This window comes from Myxocyprinus asiaticus, chromosome 28, assembly GCF_019703515.2.
Source record: "Myxocyprinus asiaticus isolate MX2 ecotype Aquarium Trade chromosome 28, UBuf_Myxa_2, whole genome shotgun sequence".
In the NCBI taxonomy this organism is placed as follows: Eukaryota; Metazoa; Chordata; class Actinopteri; order Cypriniformes; family Catostomidae; genus Myxocyprinus; species Myxocyprinus asiaticus.
This window is the reverse complement of record NC_059371.1, coordinates 38,081,354-38,108,067: the sequence shown is the minus strand read 5'-3', so window position 1 is coordinate 38,108,067 and position 26,714 is coordinate 38,081,354. Positions and strand designations below refer to the sequence as shown.

Below are 26,714 nucleotides of genomic sequence, written 5' to 3'. Positions count from 1 at the left end.
GTCGGGGGCAGCCTGTGGGAGGTCAGTGACCCGCACCACTGTCCCCAGCCCCATCAAAGGGCACTGATCTCGGAAGTAGCTCGGGTCTCCGCACCTCCAGCAGGCCGGCCCAGGCGCTACGCCCGCACTTGCGTTGGCGGGCTTCCCCCCCTGAAAGGGGAGAGCGGCGGGGCATTGGGGTCACCTCCCACACCTGGGGAACTGGTCTCAGCGGCTGAAGTCCTCCTCGTGTGCATGGGGCAGGAACGGGACCTGGAGAGAGAGCAGAACGAGAGGGGAGGGGGAAGAGACAGAGGGAGGAGAGAAAATATAGGAGGGCTCTTCCGCCCTCGGGATCGCCGCCATGATGTCCTCCGCAAACCGGACAGCTTCCTCCAACGACGCCGGGCGGTGGCACTGGGCCCACTCCACCGTCCCTTTTGGCAGTCAATGTGTGAATTGCTCCAGTACCACCTGGTCGATAATTCCATTGTTGCGGTCCCCCGCTAGCAGCCATCTTCGGCAGGTGTCACAGAGCCGCTGGGCGAAGGCAAACGGGCGGTTGGAGCTCTCCAACCTCAAGCTCCGGAAGAGTTGACGACTTTCCTCTGGAGTGTGACCAACCTGTTGCAAGATGGCTCTTTAAATCTCCGTAGGCCAGGCGGCTCGTCGCTGGCAGTTGTTGAGCCGCGAACTGGGCTTCCCCGGACAATAGTGGGATCAAACAATCCAAAACAATCAAAAATAACTTGCTTAAATGACTGGCGTCCTGTTGGTCTGACTGCCATCAGCAAATGCTTTGAGACTAATCGGAGATTTCATCTGCTCTGTCTGTCTCTCTCTCTTGACCCGCTGCAGTTTGCTTACCGCAACAACCGCTCCACTGATGCCATTGTATCTACACTACACACTGCTCTCTCCCACCTGGAAAAAAAGGAACACTTATGTGAGTGCTGTTTGTAGACTACAGCTCAGCATTCAACACCATAGTGCCCTCAAAGCTAGATGAGAAACTCGGCTCTGGGCTTAAACGGCTCGCTGTGCAGCTGGATCCTGGACTTCCTGTCAAGCAGACGCCAGGTGGTTAGAATAGGCAGTAACATCTCCTCCTCACTGACCCTCAACACTGGAGCCCCACAGGGCTGTGTTCTCAGCCCACTCCTGTATTCCCTGTACACACATGACTGTGTGGCAACACATAGCTCCAATGCCATCATTAAATTTGCTGATGATACGAAGGTGGTAGGACTGATCACTGACAATGATGAAACAGCCTACAGAGAGGAGGTGCACACTCTGACACACTGGTGTCAGGAGCACAACCTCTCCCTCAACGTCAGTAAGATCAAGGAGCTTGTGGTGGACTTCAGAAGAAAAGACAGAGAACACAGTCCCATCACCATCAATGGAGCACCAGTGGAGAGAGTCAGCAGCTTCAAGTTCCTGGGTGTCCACATCACTGAGGAACTCACATGGTCCATCCACACTGAAGTCGTTGTGAAGAATGCTCATCAGCACCTCTTCTTGAGACGGCTGAGGAAGTTTGGAATGAACCGCCACATCCTCACACGGTTCTACACCAGCACTGTAGAGAGCATCCTGACTGGCTGCATCTCCGCCTGGTACGGCAATAGCACAGCCCACAACTGCAAAGCACTGCAAAGGGTCGTGCGAACTGCCAGACACATCATCGGAGGGGAGCTTCCCTCCCTCCAGGAAATATATACAAGGCGGTGTGTGAAAAGCTCGGAGGATCATCAGAGACTCCAGCCACCCAGCTGTCTCCATGACAGCTTCTTCCCCCAAGCAATCAGACTTCTGAACTCTTGATCTCCCACGATCAAATACATCAGCACTGCACTTTATTACCCTTACTCTTATATCTCACACCGGACTGTCATAAATTATATTATATTCTCTCTTAACAACTGACTATCAACCGACAGCCTGAATGTCAATACAGTACAATATTGTACATTATAATATATATTTTTTTATTGAATAATGTGTATCTATATAGTGTGTTGTATACTGTTCAATGTATGTTATTTGTATATTGAGTAATTGTGTAAATCAGATGTTTAAATTGTGCTGTTAATTTGATGTTATTGTAAATTGGTATGTCTCACTGTCACGACTGCATGTTGATCGGGACTGCACCCAAGAATTTCACACCATTGCACTTGTGTATATGGCTGTGTGACAGTGATTTTGATTTGATCAGTTGGGCCACCGAGCGGCCAGCCCCAGATCTCGGCGGTCCGCTCAAACAAATCCAGGAAGACCTCGGGGTCGTCCGCCTCCCCCATTTTCTGTAATGCGGGCGGGGGTAACGGTGCATGAGTGTCCAGGGTTGTGGCTGAGGAGGCTCCGGATCGCCTGCCGGTCCTCGGCTTGAGCGTGCAGGAGCTCGACAAACCGGCGATCTTGATCTTGTCGGAGCTCAAGCAGTGTCTGCTGGTGGCTCTGATGTAGGCCAGCGAGGGCTTGGAGGATCTCCGCTAACCGGGAGGACTCTACGGGACGACTTCCATCCATCTTCAACCCAAACTTCAATCCCGGGTTTCGGCACCAGTGTAAAGGGGAGGCGAGAAGCAGCTTTCCTGGTTCAGGTAAGGATTTATTTTCTCTCTGCAGCACAATTGCAGTCTCAGAGTCTTTACGTTATTCACTAAGTTAATCTATAATCGCACACTGCTTCACAAACTCATTTGTACTAAAAACTCTTTGCTGCTTGTTCGGGTCTGTGGTGCTCAGGCTCTCTCCCTTCTACTTGCGGTGTGGCTCTATTTATGCCACTCTCCCCGTGCTCACTGAAATTGGAGACGGGTGTAAGACAAAATTTAGCTCAGGTGTAAGTGCCCTTATCTCTCTCTCTCTCTCTCCGGAGAGATGCTTGACCACGCCCCCGCTGCCACGGAGGCATAAGCACAAAGAATGTGCAGATTAATCCACAAACTGTCCCGAAGGAGTGTTTTTGCCAAAAAAAAAAAAAAACTCCAGCCGTTAGAAGGAACCAGCACAAAGAGAAACAAAAGACGCTCAGATTCCTCGGACGGTCAAGTGAATGTTCAGTGATTCAGGCTCACTTGGCTGCATCCAGAGTACCACAAAATGACTTGCTCCATTTACTTTATGAAGGACATCACTTGCTGTGGGCATGTAAATATTTTGCGGCCATCCTTAATATCTATTCTCAATTTGGCCAGGAACATCAGTGCAAAAGCGACCTTCCGTTGACGTAAGAGTTTCTTGCATTCCTTGCATCGATCACATTTCTCTCTTGTTGAATTGCAAAGTCTGGGAACATGAAAATGCTGTGGTTTTTCCAAGAAAGCCTTCCTTTACTCCTCATCTTGCGTAAAAAGAGATCTTTATCAGATGATCTCAGAAATTTGGCCAGAATTGATTGGGCCTGTCTCCCTCCGGATCTCAGAGCCAGAACTCTGTGAGCTTGCTCAATTTCCAGCTTATGGCTCTGTTATGTTGAGCAGACTCAGGAAGAGTCCATCTAGGAATTTCACCATATCTCGGCCTTCTTCGTCCTCAGGAATTCTAACAATTTGGACATTGTTTCACTGGTTACGATTCTCCAAGTCTTCCAGCTTTTCCCAGACGTGCTCTAAATCTGCCTTGGTTGCTAGCAGGTTAGCAGCTAATACCTTCAATGACTCCAGATAATCGATCTGTTTCTCGACATCCCCCACTCTTGTAACCATTTCAGTGAATTTTGTCTCCATGTCAGTGATCGATCAACGTATTACAAGACTTGCAAGATCCACCAAGTCAGCAACGACCTTCATCAGCATTGCCGAATTTCACGTAGCCATCCAAATTGACACCCGGGCTTTTGGCCTGCTACTCAGGGGCTTCAGTTTGAGCATGTAAGTGTCTTTTAATGTCTCCCAGAGCCTGAGGATTTTGAATTCTTTGACATTGTCTCCCTAGAACAGTTAAGAATCAGGGTGTATCGAATCTCACCAGTTTATGACACAAAAAGTATTAAAACTAGCAAAATGCACAGAGCTCGCCGTTCACACGTCCGAACATCTCATGGCACCACGCGACTCCGAGTTCATGCATTTTGAAGAATTTATGATTAATTTATTTTTTTGAAAAAAAATATTTGTGCCAGCTCACAGCTTTGTGACAGACAATTATTCCTTCACCAATTTAGAGATGTTCACCGTGGGGTTTGTGAGCTACCTTCAATTGCAGAGATGGATGTTCCTACACTTTACACTGTGGGGATATCGCCTCCGGTACGAGTAAGTATTTTTATGTGACAATTATTAAATGAATTGGAATCAAAATCAATACATTTTCTAACATTAATTTTCTAATCTCCATATGTTAGCCAGCAACTAGAGATGTTGAATGTCAGTATAATTTGGCGCAAAACACCGCTAACTTGGGCATTCAAGTCAGGATGGCAAAAAACGAATGGAGGAGTAAAGGTAGCATATAATATAAAACCTTTTAATTTAAGTATTGTGCTGTGTATTTCCAAAAATGAACAACATTTTTAGCAGAATGTAACCAATAACCAGAACTAAGTGTTTTTTATTTATTTTTTTTATTTTCAATTGTTCTGGAATAAATTTATTTTTAAATGCTGGTAACCGGTTATAAATGGTTAATTTTGTTCTGAATTTTTATTCATGAAATTAAAGGCCAAAGGGTTTATCACAGTAAATTTAAACCACTTCATGTTGCCCGAAAAAATTAAACATGCTTCAATCCTGAAGGAAACTTCTGTATCACACATTTCTTTGCCTAATTGCCCTTTGTGGATGTCGCATTCCAGCCCAGTCTCATGGAAATTTGTACATATTTTATGATTGGGGTATTTCGTTCAAGTTCGTATGAAGTTGTATGATTTCATCATGAGCAAATGCCTGGATGTGTAATGTGGAAGTAAGCGTTAGCTTCACACGAGGCGTTAAGGACATGCTTATTAATATTATGCCCTTCCCCAAACCCCTTATCTAAACCTAACCGATCAGTAGTGTGTGTATCCATGATAGGAAGCTGTTGTGTGTGACAGAAGCAAGTAATTATCGCCTATTAGATGGAAATGATGTTCCACTACATTATTGGCTGTAGTGGAAGCCATACAAATTCATACGAGTACAGTCGTACAATATCATATGAATTAGCCAAATTTAGAAAAGTTGTATGAATTCTTATGATTTCACTGAGCATGTGTAGTACATTCTCTGAATGAAGACCAGAGAAGATGAATTATAGATAATTACTACATATCCATGCACAGCTAATCTAGGTACAAGGAAAATTTTCTTAGATAAACAGTTAATTTCTTTAGTTGTTTCCAAGTCTTCACTGAATTATTGTTAGATATTATGCATTAATACAGATTTGATGCTGCCAGGTTTTGACTCAGAAGCAGATCTGTAAATAAAATATACTTCACTGTTAATTAACTGCTTGTTATGATTTCTACGCTGATAAATCCACAGCACAATTTTTTTGTTTGTTTGGCTTATTCGCTTATTTTGTTGATGCAGTGGCATATTTTTGGCTTGTTTTTCCAGACCATGTTGCTTGTTTCTCTCGTGAGGTCTGGCAACACTGCAATTGGTATTTCACCCACCCCTTAGCGTAGAGTACTGTCATTATTAAAAGAATGTTATTAACCGTTCTTTTATTTTGTTCTAACCAATATTCTTTTGGAAAGGAGGCTGTGGAACTTCTGAACCGGAATGAAAAACGTTTCGTTTTTTGTCCCTGCTTCTAATTGAGTTGGAATAGCTCAACCACCTCTGGTCTCTTGGATGCCCCCCTCCATGCAGGATTCCACTGACCAGGGATCTGCTCATGCAGGAGGGGGGGACACAATTTGGCATCTGCAACCGGAATTGTGGAAACTCCACCTCTGGCCTTTGAACGTTACCCATCTAATGCAGAAGGGCTCTCGCAGCCAGTGCTCGGTACCATATGATGGCTTTCCAGTTGGATTGTGGATGCCACTGTGCTTGCATATGACTCGCAAGGCATACAGTTCCCTATTGGTGTTAAAGCTCACTCCGCTAGAAGTGTGGCGTCTTAATGGGCATGGTCTAATGGTGTTACCCTAGAGGACATTTGTCAAATCAAATTTCCGATGTTGGTAGAGCTGCATTCTTCCACCTCAGAAATATTGCTAAGTTATGACACATGCTATCTGTTTCTGATGCCAAAAAACTAAAAATACAGAGAATCAAAATCCACAAAATAATTTTCATATATGGCTCCTAAACTATGGTATAGTCTTCCTAGCATCATTCAGGACTAGGACACATGCTCTCAGTTTAAGTCTAGACTAAAGACTTATCTATTCAGCTAGGCATACACCTAATTTATCCCTCAATTCATAGTTATGTTGTTTGGTTAGGTCTGTTGGAACTGGAAACACTTATTCTTTAAACCTGCTTTAAAGCGAATGGAATCTATGCTAATTTTATTCTATTTCTTTCCTTATCTAAACCTCTGGATTATATCACAAGGTTACCAGAGCCTGCCAGATCCATCTGCGGTCCTGCCTGATGTCTGACCCCCACTGTTTCGCTGAGTGATGACCAACCAGACTTCTTCAGTCCACTAAGACGGATGTCACATCTAGATGTGTTTTTGTTCATGTTTTGTGTTCATGTCTTTTATTTTAAAGTTTAGTTCCTGTTCAGGTCATGTGGTTTCATGTTATGTTATTTCCTGTTTCCATGCCATGTTGGTTCCTGTTTCCTTGGTCATGTGATTTCATGAGTCCCTCCATGTTCATGTGTCTTGTTTTCATTGGTTTATTGTCTTGTTATCAGTTCTGTCTTGTCATTGGTTATCATTGTCTTGTTTCTCCCTTGTCCATGTATTTAAGCCTCATGTTTGCCATTGTCAGGTATTGTGAATGTAACTTTGTTGGATTGTGCATGTCAAGTCAGACCAAGTCATGTCAAGTTCATGTTTTTGTATTTTGTTCACGTTGGGAGTTATGGTTTTTGGATTTCAGGACTGATGATAAACTGCACTTGGGTTCATCACACATCATCATCTTCATCTGTCTATCATTACCAGCATCATTACAATGCATCAAATCATCCTCTGAAGTCCAAACTCAAAGACATGGGATTCTTCATGAGCCACTGTCTGAAGCATGGGCTCAGGATGGAGTTCACCAAAATGACCTGCCATAAGTTTCCAGCTGGATTGTGATGCTCCTCCCTGAATGATACCTATAGACACTCGGTCAAAGGAGGGACAATTAATTAACCACTAACAAAAGCCTTCATTGGCCAAAATCAAAGGACAATGCATCTACATGTATTTCCTTAGTTAATTTGTGATGTCTTCAAGGACTTTAACACTAAAACTTATAGTTCAAACAAAATCATTTTGTTTAACCGTTAACCCACAACACTTACTTAGTTTACTAAACATAACCACTAATAGTTCTAAACATAACTAATATTGGCATTATATTCATTTTTTGTAATAGCATAATTTCCTGTACAACTGCTTTGAAACAATGCCTGTTGTAAAAAGCGCTATACAAATACACTTGACTTGACTTGGGTGGAGGTTGGGCTTCCCCAAGTACTTTTGCTAGGTTCTATCTTTGTGGCGAGGGCAGAATATCGCTCTGTACACTTCAGTCGAATATTCTGACCAGAAAACGCCACACTCCTACTTATATACGCTCTGTGTCACGTGTGAAGGAGATTAAATTAAAATTGGCATGATTTTATGGAGAAACCCCATAGCGTCAGCAAACTGATGCAGCATCTCATTCCCTACTTTCAGGGAAACAGGGTTAAAGTCATAACCTTATCATTTTCCATTCATTATCATTCATGAATTAAGCAAAATATTGTGGTAAAAACACCTACTGTCATTATTCCCCAACATCTTAGAAGAGTCCTGCATGGTTTCTGTGATCCTCATGTGGTAGAGCCAGTCAGGGAGTATGAATGGGCAGACTTAAATGAGTTTGGACACTGGCGGCTACGCCTGAATGTGACAGAGCGCCAGAGGCAACAAAGAGGGTAAAAGCAGTACGCTTGCTTTCATGAGCTCCAATTTAGGAGAATCAACTGACTATGCCACCCTGGTACTTCCCCAGGGAAATAATAACCCCAAAAGAAAAGGGCACACAGATTTGTTACCAAAGGAAGCAGAGAGACATGGGTAACAATACAAAAATAGAGTTATTGAGTACATAGTAATAGAAATAAGTAATAGAAAGATAAAAACGTTTGGTTGACAGTGGGGCAAATGTCTCTCAGAAAAGTCAGGCATAAGCTCAGTATACCAACACAAAGGTCACACAAAAAGAAGAAAACAAAATTAAATGTCACAGGGCTGAGGCTTACCAGTAGGTGGGTAGGCTAGCTGAAAACGTAGTAACTCCCCGAAACCACACCACTCACCCAAATACACTCTCACAGCCACACACGCACACTAAGTGAGAAAAATGGATGCAAGCAGCAAAAACACAACACTCAGTGAAGGAGACAACACCACCAAAGGATGGGGACAGCCAGCTTCCCCACCCAGGAACCCTAAGCTCCTGGAATAAAAAAAGATACACAATTAACTGCACAGGTTATAGTAAAACCAAGCTTCAGATGGTTATAAAAGATTCTCAAAAGAGAAAGTAGGGTATCACAAAATTGGCATCCCACAACAGAAAAGGAAATGAAAAATAATACCAAATGATATGGACAACTGATATCAATTGAGTAAACTTACACCAAATAAACCAAAATAAAACAAATACAGAGTGGCAAATTACTAAAGAAAAGAGAAATATAGCCAAAATTATACAAAAAAATAAAGCTGAATACTGGCAGACATCAACTGAGCTTTTGCCAGGCAAACCTAAATCAATACATTAAACAAAATACATATGGCACACTCAGTTTCCTTAAAAATAACACATGAGAATAAACAGATACTTGGGAATGCCTCAAGAACAAAAGAAAAACACTAAACAAACAAATTAATAAGAACCACGCCGCCGTCGGCCATACATCTTTTGAGCCGGCTAATGTGCACTGCTAAGGGCACGTTAAACAATGGGTGAGAGTGTTAAAACAGAGTGCCACTTTTCCACCTTAACACCGGCGTTGGCGTGAAAAACAAACAAACAAAGAAAACAACCATAAAACACAGCAGCAACAAAACAGCAAAACAGCAGCGCCATCGTAACAGTGTCTTCTGATGAGAAGTGCACACCCCGCCGCCCAAACAAAGAGAAAATGCCCTCAGACAAGCAAATCAACCAACAGTGAATGGTTGCTGAAACCCACAGGACATACGGTTGCTCAAAGCATAGATCGCAGTAGCCTAATCTTAAATATGCGAGTGGTACGAGACAAGCTGGGGGTAATAGACAGCCTGCACACAGCAGTGAGACCGAAAGGATCTGACACTAACTACATGTGCTATCTGGGGTAGAGAATGTGTCGTGGAATGACACGAAGGGTGAGTGAATAATGACAACATTTTCATTTTAGGGTTAACGATTCCATTAAAGTAAATTATATTTAAATTAAATCCACAATAAAATGTGGATATTTTTTACTTTACTTGACTTAGTGAAAGTGGTTACCTACCAATACTTAGGCTAACCCTTGGTTTTTGCATCCTTCTGGCTGATACAGACATTGTTTGAGGTTGGGGAGAGGGACGGTGAGTGAGTGGGCCACATTTCAGGGATAAACAAATATTGTAAAGAGTGTCCCTGATCTGGTCAAGTGACTGGGTAAAGAACTTTTACATGAACTCATCTATCTAGAAGTTACATGGCACCATGTCGTGACTCGTGAGAAGACCACTGAACTTGAGGTAGGCTAAATGTTTATAACATTTTTTATGATATTTTCCAGGGAAATCCAAACTGTAAAAATAAAAGTACTATTTTGAGGAGAAACATGTTTTATTATTATTATTATTTTATTTTTACATTTCTTAGTAATATTTTATTTGGAGAATAGCAATAAATTGTGTTAAATATAACTTCTTATCCATACAGATATCTGATATATGGTCAAATATCAATATATATCCCCCAATAAAATATATAATATATTTGAGCATATATGTTCACAATGTATTCCACTCACCCCACATGGGAAAATATGTTACATTTATGACAAATATTATTTGTATTTTTTTAGTATTTTGAAATATATGTTTCATAAATGTACATAGCCTATATTTCATATTTTGCATAAATTGCCATATATCAGATTTCTGTATGGGATTGTGCTCATCTCAGGATAAATTTGTTTAAATTCAAAGGTATCACATCTTTGGGTTAGTGTTTGAAAGTATGAGACATTTCACACCTCAAAACCAGTTGCTATTAAAAACATCCGAGATATTCATCGCTGATTCTTCTGTTGGCGCCTCTTTCACCTGATGCACTAGAGGGCTTTACTGCTCATGCGCATAGAGTAGTCAGTTAGCTTGCTTTTGATTGAACGATTGCTTGATTGGCAAATGTCTGTGGGTGTGTACATGATCTTGCACACTATTTAAGGATAGATTGAGATTTTGGAAGTGTGATTGTTTTGGATGAGGAAGAGTCCTTCACTAAATCTGAAGTAGAGATGCAACTCTTTGTGGGGATGGTGAATGTTTGGAGGATTATAATGATATTTGCGTTTGTGCACTTTGTAGGTGAGGAACTGTTTTAACAACCCAGTGATCGTAGTACAGTTTGGTAGCTGATCAAATAAGTGCAGAAACACTGTAAATCGTGCCCTGTTTAACATTAATTTATGAGTCAGTCTTTTAAATTAGTTCAGTTTGAGTTGTGCTTTGAAACAGTTTCTCTTTGTCTGTGTCAGTGGCTCAAACAAAAATACCATGTGGTGAACCAAGAAAATATCAGGACAAGCTGCTGGACAACCAAAACCTTCTCAAATCAGTATTCAGAAACTTGGAGAAAGCTGTGTATAAATGTGCCCCTGGTTATACGCAAACAGGTGGAAGTCCAACATCGTTCTGTATTGATGGACAGTGGACACCCTTGAACATGCAATGTGAACGTAAGATCTGTGTAATACTTAGACTTGAAATAACTTTGGTATTTAGCAGCAAAAAAAGTACCGTAGTAGCCTTGCCTCTCACAGGAGAAAAACACCCTTACCCATTTCAGAGCAAATGAAATGCAAGAGAATAATTAAAGGCTTGGCTTTTTATTTGAACTCCCAGCTCCAAGTATGATTATAATTTTCTGCCAATATTTGTAATTGCAATTTCAGTCAATCAGATGTGCACTGTTTGTAAATCTGATCCCAAATGATTTCAGGTTATCCACATGCTGCTGGCATCCCAGTCTCTGGTTTGTCAGTTAAATGTCCAGTCATTGACATCCCCAATGGCATGGTAGTCAAAACTGCTAAGGGTTCTCCACTGGATCTAGTGTCCAACACAATTGTTCAGATCGCCTGTTCTCCTGGATTCAAACTGAATGGAGCAAATCTGCTCCGCTGTGGAGCAGATGGGTCCTGGACCCCAAGTGTTCCCACCTGTGTGCCAGGTAGGAGATCAAGCAGTGTTTGGTAATGGACTACAAGTTTCCTGGAGCACAAAAGCATATTTTTGCAGCCAGATAACCACAAAAGGTTACTGAAATAATCTGAAATGTATTGCTTTTATGGATTGCGTGATTAAACATTGACTACCTTTCTGGCAGAAGTACATTAGACTGTCATTTGCTGATTGTGGCTATTTGAGCTAATTCCATACTATCAGTTTTCATGCTGTGCTATATCTCTGGTTCCTCAGTGAAGTGTCCAGTCATTGACATCCCAAATGCTATGGTAGTGAACAGTGCTAAGGGTTCTCCACGTGAGGCTGTGTTTAACACCATTGTTCAGATCACCTGTTCTTCTGGATTCAAACTGAATGGAGTAAATCAACTCCGCTGTGGAGCAGATGGTTCCTGGACCCCAAGTGTTCCCACCTGTGTGCCAGGTAGAGTTGGTCTTCAGTTGTGCTCGAGTTATGAGGTGGAAGGCATGTTTAACATTGCAGCATGTCATTTTTGGGTGGTGGGGGATTTTTCTTTTAAATTTGATTGCAAATGATTTCAGGTGATCCAAAAGCCGCTGACATCCCAGTCACCAGTCCGTCAGTGACATGTCTAGTCATGGACATCCCCAATGGTATGGTAGTCAACAGTGCTAAGGGTTCTCCACGTGAGGTTGTGTTTAACACCAGTGTTCAGATCACGTGCTCTCCTGGGTTCAAACTGAATGGAGCAAATCAACTCCGCTGTGGAGCAGATGGTTCCTGGACACCAGATGTTCCCAGCTGTGAGCTAGGTAGGTCATCAGGTAGTGTTCAGTTGTAATGGAGCAAGTGTAATCTGGAATACAAAATTGGATGGGGGGGGGGGGGTGAAATCCATGTTCTTGGGAATACATTTTTGATTTGTGCAATCTTGTTGCGTTTCATGGGAGACTAAGATAATCTCTTGATAATTGTGACTTTGCTTCAGCCCTTTAAACTTGGAGCTGATTCAAAGTGGTTTGTCCACATGTTTCTTATCTCTCACTCTGGTTCTTCCAGTGAAATGTCCAGTCATTGACATCACCAATGGTCAGGCATCCTCACGTGAGGGTGTGTTTGACACCAGTGTTCAGATCACGTGCTCTCCTGGATTCAAACTGAATGGAGCAGATGAACTTCACTGTGGAACAGATTCTTCCTGGACCCCAAGTGTTCCCACCTGTGAGCCAGGTAGGTCATCATGCAGTGTCTAGAAACAGACTAGATGTAATATGGGTTGTATATTGATTGACTTGTCTTTGCTGCAATGGCAATATACTATTTTGCTGCTTGTGCCCTTAGCTTTATAAGAGCTGTCAAGCCAGAGCCTAAAGTATGTTTGGTAGGTGTTCATGGGATTTCTGAAGGAAGGGCAACAGGCCAGCATGTAGCAGCACAGATGTATGTGTGTAATTCTCATGAAACCGAGCATGATGCATGGCAGAGAGGATTTCTATATACAAATCACTGAAGGCTAATTGTGGAACTTGAATGCAGTTTTATAGTTGTGCACTATCATGCGCCAGGCATTTTCTGGTTCTTAAGGATTGTTCACTTCTCATTGCCACAATACACAACCCTGGTTAAAATGCAAGCTAAGGGTTTTTTTGGGGGGGGGGCGGGGTAAATTTAAGTGGTTTCTTTGGCTTAAGTTTTTAGATTTTGTCTTTCTCTTGTCCAATTAAGGTATTGGATTTCAGTATGGTAAGTTGTGGTAATGGTTAAACCAACACCAAATGTACTGTTTCTCATGCATGTCATGACTCAAATTCTTCCAGAGCCTCTACTAAATGATGACTTGCCTTCAGTTGTTCCTTGTGGAACACGACCTCTAAATTGGTGTCCAACCAATATATCTGTATTTGCGCTAATATGAGAACATAATGCAGAAAATGATGCTTTAGAATTGGGGTCATAGCTCAGTTTGTCCAGCAGAGGATGCTCAATCCATTGTTTTCTGAGCTGACGGTGGCTCTGCAGACAGGGTGGAGTTCAGCAGTGTCATCATGGTAAGTTGTTAACTAGTTTGAAGTTTCCAGTATGTATTTAGCAGTGACCCCATTTTCCCTTTTCAGTAGAACTAATGTTAACCTTGCCCCTGACAACCATTTCACATGTTGGTTTGCTGTTAGCCAGCAATAGTTTGTCAGTGCAGTCCGTAATGTAGCAGACTGAAAGGTAAACGGAGCATCTATTTGCAGCTCAGCAGACATCGGTGTGGTGGTGGTTTTGTCAGTGATTTCGTGCTATGTTATTACCTAGTTGGTTAGACCCAATGCTGGAAGGTAAAATAAACTATGTCCATCTTTTACACTCCTTAACAAGGAGCTTGTAGCTAACCATGTAGCTACTTTCATTGTCAGCTGAGTGGAAGCTAATGAGTAAATGTATTCACAAATTTAGGATTCAGTTTAGTACCCCCTTCAATGTGACAATTCCAGTCATGTCACTTAAGACTTAATATTTGAAAGTCTGGTTTTCCCCTGAACATGTATTCTGCAATACAGTAACGCTGCTGCTGTTTCTTTACTCGGCAGTATTAAAATATTCAGCATTTGACATACTGAACCATAATACTGCTGTTTATTTAGCCTTTTAAATGGTCAGAATTTGACATGCTAAACACAGTACTGATGTTAATTTGGCTTCTGTTCATTTCTAGAATTTGTTGACCATGTATAATGTCAAATGCTTTAAAAATATTTAAGCAGCCTTCCGAGTACCTTTTTTGCATTGTCATATCGGTGCACAATCCACAAAGAAAAGGTCTGTTCATTCCAGCTCAAATTATATGCATCGGCCACCATATCGGGTTGTTTTTTTTTTTTTTTTTTTTTTCTCAAATCTGTATGTCTCGCATCCCATATCTGTCGGACTCTACTTTAAATATAGCACACTTATTTAAATGGGGTGGGGTTAAATACACCAATCGGTTTCATTCTTCCCATTTGATTACACAGAAATGGTTTCCTTCAATGAGACCCTGGGGGGAAATTGCACAGACTTTAAGTAATTCTGGATTTCAAACAAGTATCCCCATACACTCCAATCTCTCTCCTGATTTCTCCAGTGACGTGTCCAGTCATTGACGTCCTCAATGGTCAGGTATCCCCACAACAGGTTGTGTTTGACACCGTTGTTCACATCACCTGCTCTCCTGGATTCAGACTGAATGGTGCAGATCAACTCCGCTGTGGAGCAGATGCTTCCTGGACCCCAAGTGTTCCCACCTGTGAGCCAGGTAGGTGCTTCAGTGTGCAGGAGCAATCAAGGCAAAAAGAATCTTGCCTATCTGCTTGCTGTTTACATGTGGCTTAACATTCTGTGCTCATTCTCTGGTTCCTCAGTGACATGTCCAGTCATTGACATCCCCAATGGTATGGTGGTCAACAATGCTAAGGGTTCTCGAGAGCTTGTGTTTGACACCGTTGTTCAGATCGCCTGCTCTCCTGGATTCAAGCTGAATGGTGCAGATCAACTCCGCTGTGGAGCAGATGCTTCCTGGACCCCTAATGTTCCCACCTGTGAGCCAGGTAGGTGATCTGAGGCTCTCGCCAAGCATGTTTGGTGACTACCCAGGTGGAATTCTTGTATTAAATCTTGACATCCCTATTCTATATGATTGGGAACCTCCCCATCTGTTGAGCAGCATCCCAAGGGTTTTTTTATTTTTTTTATAAATATGCCCAACTCTAATTGAGGCTCTGGAGCCAAAATGCACTTCTGGTAATAAGTGGTTTTAGCCACTAGCTAGTAACTGATTGGATTCACTTGCCAGTGATTTGGGAAGTATGTTGGCACTTTCACTGCACATAAGAGTTTGGATGCATTACATGGAACAAGTCAAGCCAAAGATGTCATGGGTCTTCGTGGGGTATTAACATCTGGTCACTTCATGTGTCTTTTGCTGTTCAGATTGCTATCCAATCATAAAGACCAAGTGTAAATGCCCTCCTACGATCGGATTTATGGGTGGTTTGAGACTCGAGATGAAAGTGTAACTGCATCTGGCTGTTCAAGCCACATGTTGGCATTACTCCCCAAACAGTGTGACATCAGCACAGGGAAACCGATTGATAGTGGCTTTACGAAGATTGTTTGGAGCCTGAATGGCGTAATGCATGACAAGTTAAGAAATGGGAGCACATTGTAGGAGTGACTTTACTATGATGCAGATCCCTGACAAGGAGTGCACTATGTGTCTTGCCTACAACAAGCCCCAAGAGGAAAAATGCACTGTGCACCCATAGAAGAGCACCATACAAAGTCCCTTAAATTTACTGCCCGGCATTAGCATGTGACGGAAGGTTTTTATTTGCATGGCGTGTAAAGTGATCATTTCTGGTTGGCAGAGACTCATTGTGGTAAAGAGTAAATGTTTCAGAGCTATCTGATCAGTAAAGACACATGAAATGACTAGGTGTAAATACCCCCTTAATATCTTGGAGTATGTCCAGAAATTGACACTTGTAGGCCTATTTTGTCCTGACTTTCTTAATCCCCCTTGAGCACTCCATAAGATTAAGGAATGGTTCATCCAAAAATGATTTCCTTCACCCTCATGCTATCCCAGATGTGGGTGGGCGACATGACGAGTTGTACACAAGTCTTCCGTGATACAAGGGTTTTTTGTATTTCTCAAATTAAAGATTGGTTAACCATATTGTGGTGCCTATTTTTGGAAAAATCCAGTCAGTGAAATGGATACCTGAGGAGAATTATACTAGTTCACTTAGAACTTGTCAGTTAAAAATAAACCCTTCTGTTTAAATCAACCTTGCCATATCCGACCGAAATGTAGCATAATGTGAAATGGAGTAATGTTGACAACAGCATTTTGAAAATCTGGAATGGTTTAAGTGACAAATTACTTAGTAAATGCCCAATGAAAAGGACACATCTTGAGATGCATTTCAAAAATATTTATAAACTAGCAAAAAAGGGATTATGAATTTCTCCACTTCAGCATGCTTTATTTTACCACCTCAAAATGTTGCTTGCATTTACACGTGATCTTTATAATCATGTGACTCTGTTTGCAGAATTTTTCCAAGCTTGACTTGTATTTTCTTGACCTCTCGATCCCTATCGGCAATAATACATCACTGCACATCTGTACTTCATTTGTAGTCAAGCAACCCTCGGCATGTTAAGATTATTCAGGTGTCTGGATCAAGTGACCGTCCCAGCAGAGTGTGACCCACTCTTTGTGGGTGCATCTGCAGATCCGGCACTAGCGCAAGTTTCCCTTTGAAACTGCCACTACACCAGCGAGCAGATTTTACGAGCCGCGACTCATTCCCCACTGAAGCTGGCTTCAGTCTTGTAAAGTGCAGCCACTGATACGCATGCGCTGTGCACGTGGATATTTGCATAGTGTATGTCGCAATTATAGCAAAGTCTCTTGGTTGACACTATATTGTTGCCATGATATATTGCCCAGCCCAAGTATGAATTTCATCTGAAGAACTCGTGACTCCTAGAATTTCTCAGCTCTGTAGATCCATACTATGTAAGTGAATGGGTGCCAATTTTGAACATTCACAAGTCAGCATAAGACTCCAGTGGTTAAATCAATCACTTCAGAAGTGATATGATAGGTGTGGGTGGGAAATAGTTTTTTTTTCCCTCCCAGCACAAGACCTTGATTATTCAAACAATTGTAGTATCCACAAGTTGCTCTCACTCTGGTTCCTCAGTGACATGTCCAGACATTGACATCCCCAATGGTCAGGTAATCCCACCAGTGGTTGTGTTTGACACTGTTGTTCACATCACCTGCTCTCCTGGATTCAGACTGAATGGTGCAGATCAACTCCGCTGTGGAGCAGATGCTTCCTGGACCCCAAATGTTCCCACATGTGAGCCAGGTAGGTGCTTCAGTGTGCAGGAGCAGTCAAGGCAAAAAGAATCTTTCATATCTGCTTGCTGTTTACATGTGGCTAAACATTCTGCACTCATTCTCTGGTTCCTCAGTGACATGTCCAGTCATTGACATCCCCAATGGTATGGTGGTCAACAATGCTAAGGGTTCTCAAGAGCTTGTGTTTAACACTATTGTTCACATCACCTGCTCTCCTGGATTCAGACTGAATGGAGCAAATCCGCTCCGCTGTGGAGTGGATGGTTCCTGGACCCCAAGTGTTCCCACCTGTGAGCCAGGTACAGTAGGTCTTCAGTTGTGCTAGAGTTATGAGGTGGAAGGCATGTTTAGACATTGCAGCATGTCATTGTGGGGGGGGGGGGGGTTCGGTTCCGTTAAGTTATTTTAGTGCCAGGTAGTGTTGAGAGGTAATGGAGTGTAATCAGATTACATTTTGGGATCTTGTAATTGGGCTTTTTAAATGGCATAATCTAGTTACTTTACCAGTTGTATATTGATCTGATTTATTGCCTAAGATGGTTTAGAATCGGCTTAGAGGAAAACCAAAATCAGAACAGTTTATCCACATGCTGTTCTCATGCTCTTTCTTCAGTTAAATGTCCAATCATTGACATTCCCAATGGTATGGTAGTCGGTGCTAAAGGTTCTCCAAGTGAGGCTGTGTTTAACACTGTAGTTCAGATCACTTGCTCTCCTGGATTCAAGCTGAATGGAGCAAGTCAACTCCACTGTGGAGCAGATGCTTCCTGGACCCCAAATGTTCCCACCTGTGAGCCAGGTAGGTGGTCTTCAGGTGTGCTCAAGTAGTGTTTTTAGCAATGACTAAAACCTAATGCTTTTTGTTTCTCTGGTTGTGTCAGTGACTTGTTCTACACCTGTGGTGGAAAATGGCGTGATAAATGGAGAGAGGCCATGGTACAAACCCAAAGACACCGTGGTCATCATGTGCAGGAGGGGCTTTAATATGATTGGCTCACCACAAGTGACATGTGGACTAGATGGCCAGTGGCAAGCCTTGCCCCGTTGTCTCAATGAGTGGCGAAAACCTTAACATGTATGGTCTTGGACTATTCATTGTTTTTTCCACTTGTTGCTTTGATACTGTGCCTCCATGTCAATAAATGACCAAGCTTGATCTACTTGGCCTCATTCTTGACTAATACAAAGTGTTCTGGATTTGGCATTGTGGTAGAGATTGCTTGCCCAAAAAGGAATGATTTATTCACCCTCAGGTTGTTCCAAATCAATGTGTTCCTTATGCTGAACACCTTTTTGTATTTCACAGAATGTCTAGCCTTTTCCATATTGGAAACCAAACTGTACCAGGCTGTAAAGCAAACGTTGGCACCATTAGTTTTAAAATTGGCTAAAAATCTCAGACATTTGAGTCTGCCCAAATGTCACTGCAAAGAATTGTAATTCTGACGCAAATTCCATCAGAAGCAGACTGCTCCGGTCAGTCTCTGCAGCCAATAATGGCCAGTTCCCAACACTGCGTTTAACTGCTGTCCAATGACTGGAGAGTCTAGCATGGAAGGTTGAGAGATTTTAAAACTTCCCATGCAGAGGCAATGTGACCTGACAGACCTTCCAATGTTACCTCCAAAGCAAGCCACACACTGAGGTACCAGTGTTTTGGTGACATGTGAGCCTTTTAGCATAATCTAGAACTTTAAACTAGCAACTCGATCATTTGTACTGTTCTAGAACTGCATACCATCTGGTGAAACATGATTTGGTTCAGTTCTCCATATGGATGCTGACAGTGGTTCTGCTGAGGCAAGTGACTTCCTTCACTGGGGATTAGTTGACGGCCAATAACGCCTAAATTGAAGAGGCTTTCAGTTGGAAGCGCATTCAACCAGATGAAAGGGCAAAATTGCATGGATATGCCCTTTAATTAAAAGGGCCTGTTGCAATGCAGCACAGAACTTTGATCTGCATGTCTGAACTTAACTTGCCTTCAAATTTGTTACTGGCTTGAGCAAGAAATGGAGAGGATCAACATGTGATTGAAATGGAATAAAGCAAAGACTCTGGTGATATTCAGGATTCAACGGAGTACATTAGGGAAAACCCCCATGTTCAGTTGCAATCCAGAGTGAGCAGCAAAAGGAGCTTTGTCATGACCATTGCGTCAGTCAGCACTAAACTTGATGCCAAGGCAATGGAGTTGACACCCTCAGTTAATATTCAAGCAGCTTTTATGGAGCCCTGCTGTTTTTGTAGAGCTGAATGCATAATGGAGGTATCAAAGACTTCTCATGAGATTTAATTTTTGCCTGACTTTTGCCCTTCATTCTGCACATTGAGGAAAATGTACACCTCTAATAATGCAAGAAACCAAGGTTAAAGGCAGTTTAGTCACCACTGCAATGGTATCCATTGATGCAGGGGCTGGCACCCTGTACTGCAAGCTGCCAATTTTATTTGTTAAAGATGGCCAAAGGTGGTCAAGTGATTCATACATATGCTTTCCTAGATCCTGGAAACGCAACATTTTGCTTGCAAAGTCAAATGGAACAACTTGATGTAAAAGGAAAACGGGCATCCTACTGAGAACAATGGCCCATGAGAAACCTGTGAAAACCTATAGACTAACGGGGTCTGGAGGTAAATGGCCTCGATGAGATTCGATACCTGTAGGTACAGAGAACATGCCTACAAATGAGGACATCAAGAGATGGCCATAATTGAGTGATTTTCATTTGAGACTCCATTGAAGCTGTTGGCCTTGTGATATTCATCCCAATCAAAAAACAAACAAAAAAAAGAGCCTTTGAAAGTGATTAACAGTCAAGAGGATGGGCCTTCTGTAATCTAAACCTTTCTTGGATGGCTTGATATGGACATTTGAGCAGTAGCTCACCTGTAGACTAACGTGGCTGACCATACTGTATGTAACCTCGAATCAGATCTGAGACCAAATGGGCGGAGCTGTTTGTAAAACAGTTCAACCAGGATTTCTCAGAAAAGGCTTATGATGAAAATAACTTGGACAGTTCTGAATGAGTTCTGTTCTGAATAACAGATATGCTGAAAAAGTGCCTGTTGAACAGCTCAATAGGATTGATGGGAAACTTTGGTACAGTCCACACCACAGGGTCTACCATAAAAGGAAAACAGTAAGGGTGGTCTTTGACTACATTTTATAAAGGCATCTCTTTGAACTCTGTACTAGTGCAATGAACAGATCTTACAAATACCTTATTAGGTGGTATTCTCAGATTTTGACAGGGACCAATTGCTGTTATGGCAGAAATCTAAGGTATGTTCCAAGTCAGGGTTCCTGATCAGCAAGCTGACTTAAGGTTCTTATGGTGGCCTGTTGCTCCACGCATAGCAGAGTACAGAATGAGAGGTTTTTAACGCCATTCAGAAATCTATTTATTTAGATGACTGTCTCAAACCAGTTGCTGGTTAAAATAAAGCCATTTCTCTGTTAAAGGGGCTGAAGGCTTTTTGCGTTACTGGTGGTTTCATGCTTGTGAAATGGAACTGCAACTAACGATTATTTTGATAATCGATTAATCTAACTATTATATAACGATTATTGCAATGCTTCATCATTGGCTCTTAACTGATTATTCAGCCTGTGCCCCGAATTAAAAGATTGTATTAAATGTGCTTATTAACAATAAAGTGGACAAAATCATCTGTTAAAAATACCTCTAAATGACATTCACTGAATTAAAGGTACAACAATACTCGTTTCATTCAGTAAAGAAATTCACTGCAAAAAATCCTATTGTTATCAAGTGTTTGTCTTTTCCATTTTAAATTGTCTAAAAATCCTTAAAACAAGACACATTAACTTGAAGCAACATATAAGATATTTAGACTTGCTTTAAGAGAATGTATCTTAAATATACATGTATTTTGCACACGAGTGTTTTTTTTCACTTGTTCATACTTTTGCGAGTGCAGTAAAGACAAAATATACTTGTATTCAAGATCTATTCTCAAAGTAAGTCTAAATATCTTATATGCTGCTGCTCAGGTTAATGCATTTTTTTTTTTTAAGGATTTTTAGATATTTTAAAATATTTGTATTTTTAATATATTCAACATTCTCAATTAACTTTTTTCTGCAGTAAATGGCTAAAGAAAATGTAAGCTGTTTTAAAGCATTTTTAGATATTTATATTGGAATACAAGCCTAAACAAAAACAAATCAAAAATGCATTTTGTTGCCGTGTATAATGGGGCAAAGACTATGCTGTCTCACCTTTCCATTAACTTCAGTCCATCTTTAACTCTCAAAAAAAACAAACTCTCTCTTATTAATAAAGCTGCATATTGGCAATTTTCTTCACGATAAGAAATGCAGTGACGCATATTATGATTCAATAAGTCACGAGCCATCACGTTATAATCTAGCTGCAGCAAGCACGCGCGCTCGAGGGACGAGTGTCCCCGTGCCAGAGTGTGCTTCAGCCGGATGCAGTTTCAATCTCACCCCCTTAGGTTGGGACATTTGCACGTCTCATAGAAGCAGCACAGAAAAATGCCAGTTTCAGAGTTTGTAGTTATTTACATGACCTGCTTTCATATTATTTGAACTTTAATAAAGCTATAACGCATTAAATATAACTGCATTTAAGATGGAATGCCGGGTGTTTCCTTTAAAGAGCTCCGGCACCACTTCTTCCACAACGAGAGTGCTTCTGTATTTACTTATTTTGTATTTTTGCATTATAATTCCCTCATATTTTGTGATCTACATCACCTGAAGCTGTTTGGAAAGTTTAGAGTGCAGCTGGACTGTGAGCTGTGTAATTCTTCCTCTCTTTATTCAGGCGGGAGCTGCAGTGCTACTGTCGCGCATCATCATTAGAGTTTAATGTGATCATGTTATGTTAAATGAGATCAAAGGACTATTTGACGACAATTTTTGTCTACAATTTTTTGTCAACATTGTCGATAACGTCGAATAATCATTTCAGCTCTACAGTCGAGCCATTCTTGCCTCTATTTCAGAAATAGAGTGAGCTAAAGATGCAATAGGCCTTGATCTTTATAAAGAGAGGCTCTCTATGGAGCAAGTCCTTGGGAAAATTGGAGCATAGAGTTTGACAGTTTTTTCTTTGAGACCAATCCAAAGTAACAGAAGCCTGTCAACAGAAGATTAATTCTGTCTGTGATTAATTCAGTTTATAACCCTTTTCATGCTTACCGGTAAAATAATCCTTCAAGAATTGTGCTGAGCAAACTGAGGATGGGATGGAGAAATCCCAGTTGTCTTGGGTGAAAAATGGAAATACTAACCAACAGAATTGGACTAACTCATGTTGCATTTGTTATGGGCAAACAAGAGTTGCTCCTTTGAAAGTAATGACTATTCCAAGACTGAAACTCACTGCAGCTATTCTTTCTGCTCAGTTATACCGAATGCTAAAGAAAGAGCTCGAATTAAACCTTGTGGATTCTGTCTTTTGGATAGACAGTACTTCTGTTCTGAATTAAATCTACAAATGGAGATATCAGACCTTTGTGGGTAACAGAGTTTTTACCATTCCTGATCCATCGGAGAAGCAGTGGAGGGATACACTGAAGAGCTACACTCAACCCAGCAGTTTCTGCATTAAGAGGTCTCAATGCTGAGTCTTACCTGGATGGGATAAATGGCTGAACCATCCAGATTTTTTAAAACAGTTAGACACATATTGGCCTACATTGCCACAAGAGCCACTTACTGTCTCTGACCCTGTTTACATCTGGTATTAAGATGCGTTTTTGTTGATCTGATTGCATGTGGTCAGCGCTAAATACAGTTCGAAAAGGGGTCTAAAAAATTGTGATCAGATCACAAAAACCACATACGAATGTGGTCAAAAATACATGTGACCGCATTGCATTTAAGGTGTAAATGCTAATCCATCCTGAATGCATCACGGCAGCAATGAAGCACCACCCGTTATCTATCAATCAACCGCTGCACTAAAAAAGTTTACATTTTGCTGGTTACAAGTGTAGCTGGAGTAAAAGGTCATTCCTGTTATTTTATTTCAGTGCTGGTTATGTATGTTATACACATTCGAAATAATGCTGTTTGTGTTCATTCATGCATTGATAATGTAGTATTTGGGTTTTGATTTACTTCCAGATCTTGGCTAACTAGCATTATATGCTTAGTGTGTACCGGATTGGAGAGAGAGCATTGTCTGCTGTTTTGCTGGTGAAATATCCTCTTTACAGGCATGTTAATAATTTGTGTTAATTGTTTCGATGATGGTATATGTTCTGAAATATAGGTTGTGCTTATACAGTCTTTGCAGTGGCGTGCTCTGCATGTGGCATTTTTTGCACGTGGTATGGGCCTGAAGCAACGTAATAATGGTTATTTTGATTTCATTTTATTACATAATGTATTATGGAAGTGATGTTTATGGAAGTTATTATCTTCTAATAATGCACATAATATATTTGGGTGGTATATATCTATATATATATGTGTGTGTTATTTTACGCTGTCCATAATTATATATGTATATGTAATATTTTTTTTCTTTCTTTTACTATATTTTTGTGCAGTTTATGTGTTTGCAGTTTATCTTCTTGGCTCCCAAACGGCTCTTTAAAAAAAAAAAAAAAAAAAAAAATGTCTTGCAAACTGAATTGAAAAAATACAAGAGTTTGACTATGATTGGCGTTAAAACAATTCTAATTAAATTATTAAATGAAATCATACTCTACCTTAACCACAATGTATTTAACAATGCATTGGTTTGCATTTGCATTTAAAGTATAACTTTTTAAATGTATATAAACAAAGTGCATATAAATCTAACCATTCAAAGCGAATACAGTCTGAACAGCATAATAGAATATTGCACCATATCAATGAAAAATAAATACAAATTAGCAAAGCTGCAGCATCCCACAAACTGAAATAAATGTAAAAAAGTAGGATGCTATTACACATGTGCATTTAAAGTATAACGTTTTTAATGTATATAAACAAAGTGCATATAAATGTAACAATTCAAAACGAATACAATCTGAACAACATAATAAATTGGCTCCGCCCTCCCTCACGCATCTTTGGTTCATTGGTTGACAGGAACAACAGGTGAGGCTGTTAGTCTGAGCAGACAGTCCGAACGAATGTGTGTGCGCTTGAGCATTTAGGCCTGTATTATTTTATTTCTTTTTGCGTTCTTTGAATTCGTTAATTCTGTTCATTTAAATCTTTTGATTATTCATATCTTATTTATATATATATATATATATATATGTGTATATATATATATTGTTTTTTTTTTATTATTAATAGATTCGGCTCTTCTGATATGCGAGCCGACTCCCAGCGTTCACCTACGAACGACCCATCACTAATCTCAGTCTGTTAGAGTGCGCTGAGATGAACGGACGCATGTGATGATTCTCTCCATAATTAATGCCGTGTGTACCGGATTGGAGAGAGAGCATATCCTCTTTACAGATTAAAAGGGTGTTGGTGCCTGATGACGGTGTCTGTCTAGTTCTTGAGTCCAGTGTACCATTTGCGAGCTGCTACACAAGCGACTTTACAAGAAAAAAACTTCAGTTCGGAAAATTGTAAAAAGCGGATACATACACATGAGAACTTTGCAGATCTTCTTCAGCGTGTCTGATATCAACATGTAGGGACACTTATGAGAAGCACAAACATCTGCAGTTCAGGTTAATACAGGTAATCCACTATTAAATTTCAGCTGCATTTGGGAGAAATGGTGTGCCTTTTTCTTTGCGATTCCTTTGTCTTTTCTGACTTTGTTGAGCTTTAATGTCATGCTGTAACACTGACATACTGATTGATGTATGTCATCATGAAACAGGCGGTGTTTAAGACGCATGTTCTCTTTTCTATACATCTGAATGTTTTAAGCACCTGCATGCAACCATGTAGGTGTCAGTCATGTTTATTTGCACTAAATATTTAAAAAAGATGGGGTTTTGTTGTTACTGTATATGTTTGCTTTGTTTTTCCGAGGTTCTTTATTAAATCGTGTAATGCTATATTGTCGGTGTGTCACTTGGAATTATTTAATAAAAACAAGTTTAAAGTGTGTTCCTTACCCTATTAATGTCATGACTTTTCAAATAATAATTTTTAAAACTGCATGTATATGAAAAATAATGTATAAAAATGCATCAACTGATTGAAGTCTTGAAGTCTGTCCCAAATGCACACTTTTATAACTCATGAATCCTCATGGACTCGCTGACTAGTGCCCAGCTGTCTGCCCTCGTTTATGTTACCAAAGTCTGGACTCAGGAGGACCACAAGGGCTCAGGGTGCCATTTGGGACAGGGCCTCTCTCGTGAACATGCACTCATTTACAGACCCACTTTACAGAAATGCCGGTTTACTTAGCACCGGCTTTTAGCACGTGCTCAACAAATCAATGTAAATACCTGTAAATAATACAAATTATGTAATTAAACATGTAACAATAAATATATTTATTGATTGAATACATGGATTTGTTAATATTTAAAAAGCTAAAATGTGACCAAACTGATGAAAAACTAAAAGTATAATTAGTGAAATTAATATTTTCTTAATGTACCAAGTTAGAAGGTCCCCTGTTTAATTAACAACATTAGATGGGAGAATTTCTTATGTAAGCAAAAGCGACATTACAATTGAAATATATCCCAATCAGAATCGACTCGAGAGCTTCTACAAAAGCTGACCAAAAAGAGAGACATATTTTAACAATTTGAAAATATTTTGATATTTAAAATATTATTTTTCATGTCAATCATAAGTTTTAAAAGCCTTAAAGGAAATCATATATCCCTCCTTTCAAGGAATAAGGGTTACAGTTGTAACCAGTACGTTCCCTTTCATGTCAGTCACTTCGATGCTGCGTCAGTAGCTGACACTATGGGAACATTTTTACCATTGCGAGCAATGGCGTCGACAACCCAGTGAGAAAGTCTTTGCTTGGAGATGGCCAGACCTTTTGAACTGTCTCCAAAGCAGACAAAGAACTGATCTGTCAGACTGAATTGACAAGTAAGGTCAATATACATGCAAAGCGCATTCACAGGCAGAGCATGTGCAATCTCTGTGCATCGTCTGATTTAAATAGAAGAGGAGAGAAAGCATTTAAGGTTACCAACGGAGCCCTGAAGGGAGTGGCCAAAACTTGGGGCATTTAAACTTCTCTAGGCTTGAGAATGGCTTTTGACAAGCCAGGTCCAAATTCCAAACAAGAATTATGTCAAAGCCAAAGCAAATAGCAGCGCAGTCTTCAGAGGGAGTATGCGCACATTTACTGCATCAAGTGGCTTGAAAAGGAAC

General features: G+C 40.7%; 1 protein-coding gene across 1 annotated transcript in view; it reads left to right on the top strand.

The window, feature by feature from the left end:
* The window catches only part of LOC127418535 (sushi, von Willebrand factor type A, EGF and pentraxin domain-containing protein 1-like), a 176,187-nt gene that overhangs the window by 47,465 nt on the left and 102,008 nt on the right, over window positions 1-26,714 (top strand). The window contains exons 9-10 of the mRNA XM_051659115.1: window positions 14,883-15,068; window positions 17,235-17,405. Coding sequence (XP_051515075.1) covers window positions 14,883-15,068; window positions 17,235-17,405 — 357 coding nt within the window. The remainder of the gene's footprint in view (window positions 1-14,882; window positions 15,069-17,234; window positions 17,406-26,714) is intronic.